The sequence below is a fragment of the Macrotis lagotis genome, chromosome 4 (genome assembly GCF_037893015.1).
Source record: "Macrotis lagotis isolate mMagLag1 chromosome 4, bilby.v1.9.chrom.fasta, whole genome shotgun sequence".
NCBI classification, from domain to species: domain Eukaryota; kingdom Metazoa; phylum Chordata; class Mammalia; order Peramelemorphia; family Peramelidae; genus Macrotis; species Macrotis lagotis.
The window spans coordinates 12,778,662-12,788,644 of NC_133661.1; the positions used below are offsets into that span (position 1 = coordinate 12,778,662).

Here is a 9,983-nt window from a genome sequence, read left to right on the forward strand (position 1 = left end):
ATCTCATTAATAGAAAAGAAAAAGAAAATCACATTTTTTTCCCCAAGTGGAAGAGAGAGTAAGTATACAGACATTTCCCCAGGGCGCTTGGACCCCCCTGAACAGAAAATGACCATGATCCCACTTTGTTTAATAAAGGTGATTTGACTCCTTTTGCAATTAGTCTCTCACCTTCATCTTCTGTTCACAGTTGCCAGAGTTTCCTAAAGAGCAGCTTTGGTTGTGCCTCCCTCCCATCCCCACCTTCTGTGGCTCCCTATGACCTGTGCAGAGTTTATGGATGGCACCACTTTTATGTATTTTAAAAGACTCCTCCTCAGATAGTAATATTAATAAAAACTGACATTTATCTAGCCAGACACTGAATTAAGTGCTTGGCAGATAGGATCTCATTGGAACATCCAATGACCCTCACAATCGGGGCTGCTATTATCCCTATTTCACAGATGAGACAAACAGTGATAGAATGATGATAATAAGCATCACTTGTCCAAGATCACCCAGCAGGTGAGTGTCTTGAGGCCAGATTTGACTTGGGTCCTCCTGACTCCATGGAGCCTCCCTCTTTCTGCCTCCTACTCCATACTAAGATTCTCTGCATCCTTCAATCCCACCTTCTTCCTGATGGCTTTCCTGGTTCCTGCAGCTGCTCACACTCTCTTCCTCTCTTGATGACCCTGACTTCATTTTTTTGTTTGTTTTTTGCAAGACAACGGGGTTAAGTGACTTGGCCAAGTCACTAGTAATTATTATATACCTGAGACAGGATTTGAACTCAGCTCCTCCTGCCTCCAGGGCTGGTGTTCTATCCACTGCGCCTCCTCGCTGCCCCCTTGACTTCATTTTGTGCATGTTCTGTCCGCTCCATTCCAGTACTCACTGACCTCTACATTACTATAAACTACTCCCAGAGCTCCTTCAGGGGAAGAACGTTCAGGTCATGGGCTATTTTTTGTGGTTGTTTGTTTTAATCCACTTTACCTTGCACAAGGTCCAACATATGTTGAATGCTTAATAAAAGGATTGACTGAAGAGACTGTCAGATTAAAGTATTCCTGGAATTGGAAAGGATCCTAGTCTGACCCCTAATTTTACAGATGAAGAAACTGAGGCCAAGAGAGGTCATAAGATAAGCATATGGGAGGGGTTTCGAAGGCATTCTAGACTATACCTCTAATTTATTACAATTAAGGACAACGAGGCTCAGGGAGGTTATATTACTTGTCAAAAGTAATACAGTCAGAAAGCATCAGAGGCAGGATTTGAATCCAGAACTTTGGTGACTTTGGGTCAGTCATTTTCCTTCCCAGACCTTCCTCACCTGTCAAATGAAGGACTTGGAAGATAAGACTGTAACCTCTGCTATGTCTTTCAGCTCAAAGTCTCATGTTCTCACTTTTCCAAAAGTGGCAGAAATATTAAATACTGACCTTCTGGGTGACGCAGATGGGTAAACATTGGCTGGAAGGTGCTAGCTAAAGTGCTTAAGAAGCTTATGCAACATTTGAAAGGGCTGGTTTTGTCCTGCTTCCAGAGGATAGAAAACCATTGACCCTGGCTGCCTGGAAGAAGAAAATGATCCAGTTTGGCCAGTATCCTCTGGACCCCTACTGTGTGCAGAATGAATATAGAGTTGAAATAAGACGTTCTGGATTCTGTGGAGGGAATGGACTGGCAGGGGTGGGGCATTGGGGGGGGGTTGAGGGACTTGTGCAAAAGGTGAGAATTGATTTGAGTCTTAATGGGTGCTATAGGGGAGAGTAGGGTGAGCACTGAGAACCAGTCAGGGCAAAGGCATGGAGATGGCATGTGATTTCATTGGTCCAACGAGGTCTTTGGAGTAGGTGGTCCTTCCAGCTCTGCCCTTTATCAATCTCCTTATGTCCCCCCAAGGGATGCGTAGGTTTTCTTCTAATATTTGTTTCTCTAAAACTATTTAATTTTTTAAAATTTCCCATTATATCCCTTCCCTCCTGCTTTTTTTTTTTTACCTACCAAATCCTCCCTTGTAACTCAGAATCACAAAGAGAGGGATGGAAAAAGCACTTTGGCAAAACTACCCAACAGAGTAACTGAACCCCTTAGTGATTTACTGCATAGGCATTCAAGGAGAAGGCTGAAGGGGAAAATTCTAGGTATAATTCAGTGCAGTAAGCATCTACTATGCACCCGGTCTAGGTGCTGTGGTACAAATACAAATACAATGCTAAAAATGAGGGAAGTCTTCACAGAACAGGTGACCTCCGAATTGAGTCTAGAAGGGAATGGAAGTGGAGAAGGGAAGTCATTCCAGACCTGGGGATGGGCTGTCCCTACAAAGGGAGAGAGTAAGTAATTGCAATGGCGTGTTTCTTGTTCAGCTGGACTGGAGCATGGAATATAGTTTGAGGAAAAGTAGTAAGATAAGGCTGAAAAGGTCTTACAGAAGTTCAGAATCCAAGGAGACGGTTTGGCCCAATTTATCACTGAACAAGATTCCCTTCCTTAGCTTGAGATTATCTAATGGCGATCCATGGAAGCCCACAAGTGCTCTCTGCTGTTAGGAAGTTTGGCCTGAGAGTGAGATTCTTTGCCTCTTTTGCTCACTGTGCCTACTCTGGCCCCCTGGGGCTCAAAACAATAAGTCTAATTTCTCTTCTCCATGAAGCCTTTCTGATTCTTGAAGAAAGCTCCCATTGTTCCATGAATCTTCTCTCTAAGCTAAACATCCCCTTAATAAATCCAAGGTAATTTGGCCTAGAGCTGCCTCACCAGACTTCCTCTGGTGAGGAACTCAAGACCCATCAATCAGTCAGCCAATATTCCTTAAGTGCATATATTCTGCTAATGCTAAGGGCACAAACCCATGACATGAAGAACCGTTCTGGGGGTGGCCCAATCCCGCCGTCTAGTGGTGTCAAAAATTCAGAGATCTGAATTTCAAGTGATTTTTTATTTTTTACTTTATTCAGGAAGCGATAGAGATTTCTGAGCATGGAGATGTGAACAGATTCATTTCTTTGTAACAGAAAAAAGGGGTTTTGGGAGTGAAGAGGGAAAATCCCAGAATCCCTGATTGCCACTTTCTCCTACCTATTCCTACTACCTTCCTTCCCAAAATGACCTCATTTATTATGTATATTCTCCTCATACATATGGATTTGTGTATTTGTTTTCTCCTTCACAGTAATGAAACCCTTTGAGAGAAGGCACTATCTTTCATTTTTGTCTGGTTTAAAGCTGGCTCTTAATAAACACATTGATTGATTGAGTTTTTTGGGGGGGAGTCAATATAATTCCCTGTGTTTTCCCTTTAATAACTCTATTTTTTTCTTTCTTGAAAGGCAGAAAACAAACCTAAAAGGATTAGCACGATTTGATGCCCCTTGTTTCTCTTTTCCTGCAGCTTTTTGGAGACTGGGAAGCTCATCTGCGGAGGATCATGAAGATGATAGCTGGGGGTGGCCTGTCCATCACAGGTTCCCACAACATGTGCGGAGACTATCTCTATAGTGGGCATACTGTCATGTTAACCATGACTTACTTATTTATCAAAGAGTGTAAGTCCAAAGCTACTTCTCTTTCTAGTTGGGTCCCTTTTGAACTGACTTTATATACCTGAGATTTGGGAAAGTCTGAGACTGGTGTCCAGGTTGTATCTTGACAACCCAATGCTCACTTCCCCATGGGAACTTTTATTTCCCAAAGTATCACCCTCCCTGCTGCAATGGATGGAGGTGAGGAATAGATGGGGAAAGCAAGCAACAAATCTATTATCCCTAGGGCTGCTGGCATGGGAGATGTAGAGAGAAACATGTATCAAGCCCGATCATCTCCTTTTCTGGTTAAAAAAGAGAACAATTGGATCCACAGGGAGAGAGCAGCCCAGTCTAACCATGAGCTTTGTGGAAGAGCTGACCCTAATTGATATCCATTTGTGAATAGGCTTTGCTGTTGGGACTATACTGGATGAAACCTAATTCTATTTGTACTGACACTCAGATTTATTCAACATTTGCCTTAGACATGGCAGACAATGACCTCTAATGCTCAGTCATTGCAAGTTGAATTACATTTCATCAGCACATCCCCTAATTGCAAAGCCTAATTATGAATGAAGGATGGGGATGATTATGGTCATTTCTTCCAGATGCTAAGGGACAGAATTAGGTTGTGCTGCTTGCTCCCCTTGGGCACTGTCTCTCTTTTTATAAATGAGAATTAGCAAATCAACCAATAGCGTGGAGCATAGAGAACATGGTAGAATTCATGGCTAATGAGTATCTAAATATGTTCTAGGCCTTTGAATGCCCAAGAGAGTGGTTCTTGTTGCATCCTAGAGCTGGTAGGAGATACAGAGCTTCTTGAACCAGGGAGAGACAAGTACATGCTGCAGAACTATTGGATTGATCAACTTGTAGAGTGGGTTAGAGAGGAGGAGGCTTGACCCAGACATTGGTTTGGGGACTATTGCAATAACCTAAATAGATCTGTAAAATGGCAATAATGATGCTCATAAAGTCCTTTGCACATAATATTCATTCATTCATTCATTCATACTTCATGGGATAATTGGAATGTAGATTTAGATCTGGAAGAGTCCATGACCTCTTCATTTTGCACATAAGGGCTGTAGGCCACAGGGATTGAATGAGAGCTGCCATTACATGAAAGGAGAGAAAAGGAAAAATGCTGGAGATGTTGAGGTTGTGCCACCTTGAGCAGAAAGGCAAAAAGAGTCAAGGATACTTCCCAAGGTGCCACCATGGTCTCCCGAGGGATGAGGTGGTTCTCAACACAAACATGGAGACTTGGAGGAGGACAGGGACACTTCATCAGGGACACTCGAGTCTCTCTCTACAATCTTTGATGATAGAGCAGCTCCGAGCTGCTTGGTCCTTGTCAACATCTGTAAAAGATCATTGCCCAGAGCCATGGGTATCGACGTCTGCACAGAACATTGGCTCCAAAGTGTAGTTAAAGGCAATCCAATTAGTTTTATTTGGGTATGAGGAAAGGCAATTCAATTACTTTTATTCGAGTATGAGGAAAATTAATTAACTGTCCATGGTAGGGCCTAAATGGAGTCACGGCAGCAACTCTCCTTGTTTGATCAAACCCAGATAACAATTTAAAGACTTCGATTGAAACAGTTAATCTGAACATGCAACAGGGAAAATGAAAGGGGTGTTTGAGTTTAAGTCAAAGAGTAAGGTCAGTGCTCCCTTTTTCTCTTTGACCCCCAATTTCCTCAAACCTATAAAATATCCATTAATAATAAACATTAATTTTGGTCTTCATGTGTGCCAGCCACTTAACTAAGTACTAGAACAATGAAACATTTTGTAATATTGTAGAGCCAGGACTATAAGGGACCCAAAAACCATCAAACCCCAAACCCCACCATTTTATGGAAAAGGAAACTGATGATCGAGAAATTCTGTAGAGCAAAAATCCAGAGGTGTGCAAGTCCTCCCGTTCCAAATCTAATGATCTTTTCAATCACAAAGGAGAGCTCCAGAGAGCAAAATGGAAAAAGACCTTGATGTCAGGCAAGTCATAGTTTGTATGTCTGAAGCAGTTTCCTAGGGAAGATGAGCACTGACTGAAGAGTGGAGTGGAGAATCCCAAGATTCAGCTTCAAATCCCAGGCCTGCCTCTGGAACCTTGGGAATGGCCCTCCCTCTTCTAGGTCTTCATCAGGCAAATGAGGAGGTTGTACCAGATGACACTGAAGGTTCAACCTCTAGCTATAATATTAACAGCAACAGTAGTGATGATAACGATGATGTTGATGACTGCATGATAGCTAGCACTGTGAAATGACCTCTCTCTCCTTAAGTCCTCACAACAGCTCTGGGAGACCAGTAATATTTTTACTCTCATTTTATCAGGAGAGGGGATTGAGGATCAGTCAAATGACTTGTCAGTGGTCACACAGTTAATAGATATCGGAGACATTTCAAACAAGGGTTATCCCCATCCAGGTCCAGTCTGTCTGCTGCAACATTCTGATGACTAAAATATATCTAGAGATCTTAACTTTTTTTTTGCCATGGATCCCTTTGACAATCTAGTAAAATCTGCAGACTCTTCCTTAGAATAGGGTTTTGTTGCCTTTCTTCATAAGAATGAAGTGTTATATTTTAGAGATGTAATATTAAGATACAATTTTTTCTCATTCAATTTGATGGGCACCAAAAATGTATCTGTGGATTCCAGGTTAAGAGCTCTTATAAAGTGGGAATTACTTTGGTGTCTGTATATTTGCTTTGGATGGAATGACCTCTAAGATCCCTTCCAGCAATATAGCTATGACCCTAAGATTCCATAAATAACATTTTTTTTTTCTGAGCTGAAGTATAGATAAGCTAGGGGAGAAGGAAGGTGTGACCCCATTGGGTTTGGGTTCCATGATTATTCTCAAACTTGATTCGATTATCACTGTGGGACTGTTTTTGGACCTTGTGACTGTGGGAGCTTTCTGCTCATTCCAGATTCCCCTCGGCGACTTTGGTGGTACCATTGGCTCTGCTGGATTCTCAGCTTCTCTGGGGTCTTCTGTATCCTCTTGGCACATGAACACTACACTGTAGACGTCGTGGTGGCTTACTACATCACCACCAGACTTTTCTGGTGGTATCACACAATGGCTAATCAGCAAGTAAGTCATGATTCATCCCTGACCCAATCCTTTCTCCAATTTCTATTCTTCTGATCTTGGTTTAGTGCCTCTTGAGGTTCTTAAAGTCTAGAAGATATTTCCCTTAAAAGAGAATCACAAAAAATAGGAAGTGGATGGTGTGGTCGAAAGGACATTGGTCTTGGCTTAAGGAGATCTGGATTTCAGACCCAGCTTAGTTGATCATTCACTGTCTGACCCTCCCCCTGCCATTTTTCTTTTATTTGGACCCTAGTCTTCTCCAGTGCCATAGTGGAAAGAATGTTGGCTTGAGAGGTAGATGACTTGGTTTCCTACTGCAGCTCTGGCTCTACCTGGGTGACTTTGGGTAAACCCTTCCCTTCCTAGACTCCTTTTTTCCTTATTTATTAAATGAGATTGTTAGACTAGATGGCTAATACTTAATAAATATTTGATGGCTTCTAGCTCCAAAACGAGACTTCTATGAACTGTGATATGAGGAAATTAGAGATGGATTTCCTCTGAATTTCCTTCTGGTTCTGATAGATTTTTCATGGTTCCCAAGATAGATTTTTCATGGTTCTTGGGGCAGGGTACCTTGTCTCAGGGAAGGGATCATGCCAAAACTCTTTGTTTTTTGTTCCCCCCCCCCCCATCCCCTGGGGATTTCTTTTTTTTGTTTGTTTTTTGCAAGGAAATGGGGTTAAGTGACTTGCCCAAGGTCACAGAGTTAGGTCATTATTAAGTGTCCATGGCTGGATTTGAACTCAGGTCCTCCAGACTTCAGGACTAGTGGTCTGTCCACTGTGCCACCTGGCTATGTTCCTCCCCACCCCCCACCCCCCGTAGGATTTCTAGACATGAGGCTTGATATAAGAAATCACTTCTCTTCCAAAAGTCACATCTTATACCCCCTTGTCTATGAAAGTGGTTTTTTGAGACTTCTTAACTTTTTTTTTGCAGTCTTAGACTTTTTCAACTTCAAGGAAGCCCTATTGCTTAGAGGGCTGGTGTACTATTTCTTGCCAGTCACTGAAAGAATTATTGTGACTTCCTTGATGCTCCCCTTGCTTTGGCTGGTTGGTTGTCCCAAACAAGTTCTGTGCCTGTGGATCTTTCAGGATGGGGACTAGAAGTAAAGAACTAAGCTAAGAAAACTAGACAATGAAGTCTAGACTAGTTAGGAACTAGACAATTTGCATTTCTGCCCCTGATCATGTCCTTCTTTGTTATTTCAGGTGCTAAAAGAAGCTTCCCAAATGAACCTCCTGGCGAGAGTATGGTGGTATAAGCCCTTCCAGTACTTTGAAAAGAATGTCCAAGGAATTGTACCTCGATCTTATCACTGGCCTTTCCCCTGGCCCGTGGTCCACCTCAGTAGACAAGTGAAATACAGTCGGTTGGTGAATGACACATAACAGCTGTTCAAAGTTGGGGAAGAGCTGTCCAAAGTACTAAGAACTCCATGAGAGAAATCGCCATAAAATCAAGCCTCCCTAATCCTTTGATCTTTCAACAGTTACCTTGACTTAACCTAGTGAGTTACCTGGTCAGCACTGTGATCTTTTTTTTTTTCTCTCCAAAGGACCTGCGTTGGACCACAATAAAGAGAACTTAACTTATGATGCACTGTATGCATTTCTTGTGGATCGGTTGGGGATTTACATAGCCCATGACCATGCTCCTTTGTATATGATGCAGCAGCATAAACATAAGCTTTTATATCCTCAGTTCTGGTCTTTCCAGCCCCGCCTGGAAATAAAGCGTATTATTTTCTTGGGAAAACATACTTTTCATATCTCTTTGCCCCAAAGATTGGGCTGTAAGCCATTTTCTAGCAAACGTCTATATGAAGGTTTCTAAGCACCTGAACGGAATTCCATTCAGAGCTCTTTCTACCTGTTGCGCTGATAGTCAAGTGAAAAAAAATAAAAGGTAGATGCGGAAAGGTTTGGTAAATTTTGATTTTGTAAAAATCAGCAGTGATGGTGTCAAAAAAAGTGCAAAAAAAAAAACTACCACAGATTCTGTTGTAAAGTGATTTTCTAAGTATTTCCTAACTTTATTTTTCAAGATGACTATGAAATCTAAATTTAAAGATTTTTACATGTCAGAGAGAAGAGAGTGAATACTTAAAAATGCTTCTTGGCAGAAAGATTTGTCCATGTTTCTAGTGCCTTTCTTGTCTTGATTGTATGGTCAGTAGGCGATCTTAAATGTTTTTATTTGAAATAAAAGTATTCCACAAAGCCACGATGATGTGTATACATGACTCAATTTTGCATCTCTAGCTAAAATGAATCAGTCTCCTTTCCAGTGTTGAAATTGCTATAGATTGAAGACTAGGGAAGGGACACATTCTCGTGTCTGGTCCGGTTCACCTGTTGTGACCAGGTGACAGGGACTTATCTCCCATGAATTCTCATATTGTCTCCTTGGTAGCTGGATTTTAAAGAGGTCATAAGACAGCCATGAATCCATTCCTTTTTTCTAGGAAGGGGTTGCAGATGATCTCGATTGCAAACTTGAATGTTACGAATCAGTATGCCCCTCCTCCTGACCATGCGGTTGGCCAAATAATGACAATGACAAAAAAGAGAGAGAGAGAGAGAGGTGTATTTCTTTAAAATATATTTGTGCAGAAACTGCATGTAATTCCAAGTCTCCCTCTGGCCAGACACTGGTTTGGGGAGGTATTCTATCCTATCCTTCCCAACGTGCAGAACAAACTTGTTTTTTAAGAATGAAGAAGTCTATATATCCATTCTGTATTTTACGTGCAGCAGAATTATCTTCTGTAGGGTTTTTTTTTGTGTATTCACAAGGTGATATTTGTATTGTAAAACAATAATGGTGAAGGAAATAAAGGCTTTTAAAAAACCTGTCGTTTGCTCTTTCATTTCTGAAAGTTTTATCTCTCGCAGAGGGAGAATGACTTCTGATGGGGTGTTGAAGTTAATCTCCCCCCCCCACAATTGATATTTTACTGAGGCTACTCTCAATTTTGAATATACAGCGAAAAATTTTTGTTTCTATTTTCTAAAAGCTGAAACCATTTTCTGGCATTCTCTGTCTCTCCATATTCCAGAACTGGAAAACAAAGTGGTTAAGAAAAGTCATCTTGATACCTTGGCTGACCCTGACAAATGTGGGTGACATTCCTTACCTGTGTCCACCACCTGTCTACTGAGAAGAAAGAGTTGTGTACCAACATCAGTCATCTGGAAACAATAGGGTGACACACTGGGAAAATTTTAGACTTGAAGTCATAGAACCAGAGGTCAAATCCCAACTCAATCACATGCTACTTGTATGTCAGTGGCCAAATCACTTCACTTCTTTGGGTCTCAAGTTTCTTTTT

At 41.6% G+C, this 9,983-nt stretch overlaps 1 protein-coding gene across 11 annotated transcripts in view; it reads left to right on the top strand.

The window, feature by feature from the left end:
* SGMS1 (sphingomyelin synthase 1) overlaps positions 1 to 9,504 on the top strand; it is a 232,173-nt gene extending 222,669 nt beyond the window's left edge. For all 11 annotated transcript variants that reach the window (XM_074232263.1, XM_074232261.1, XM_074232262.1 and 8 more), the window contains 3 exons: positions 3,386 to 3,539; positions 6,477 to 6,643; positions 7,861 to 9,504. In XM_074232263.1, coding sequence (XP_074088364.1) covers positions 3,386 to 3,539; positions 6,477 to 6,643; positions 7,861 to 8,040 — 501 coding nt within the window. In that variant the 3' untranslated portion in view covers positions 8,041 to 9,504. The remainder of the gene's footprint in view (positions 1 to 3,385; positions 3,540 to 6,476; positions 6,644 to 7,860) is intronic.
* The last annotated feature ends 479 nt before the right edge of the window (positions 9,505 to 9,983 follow it).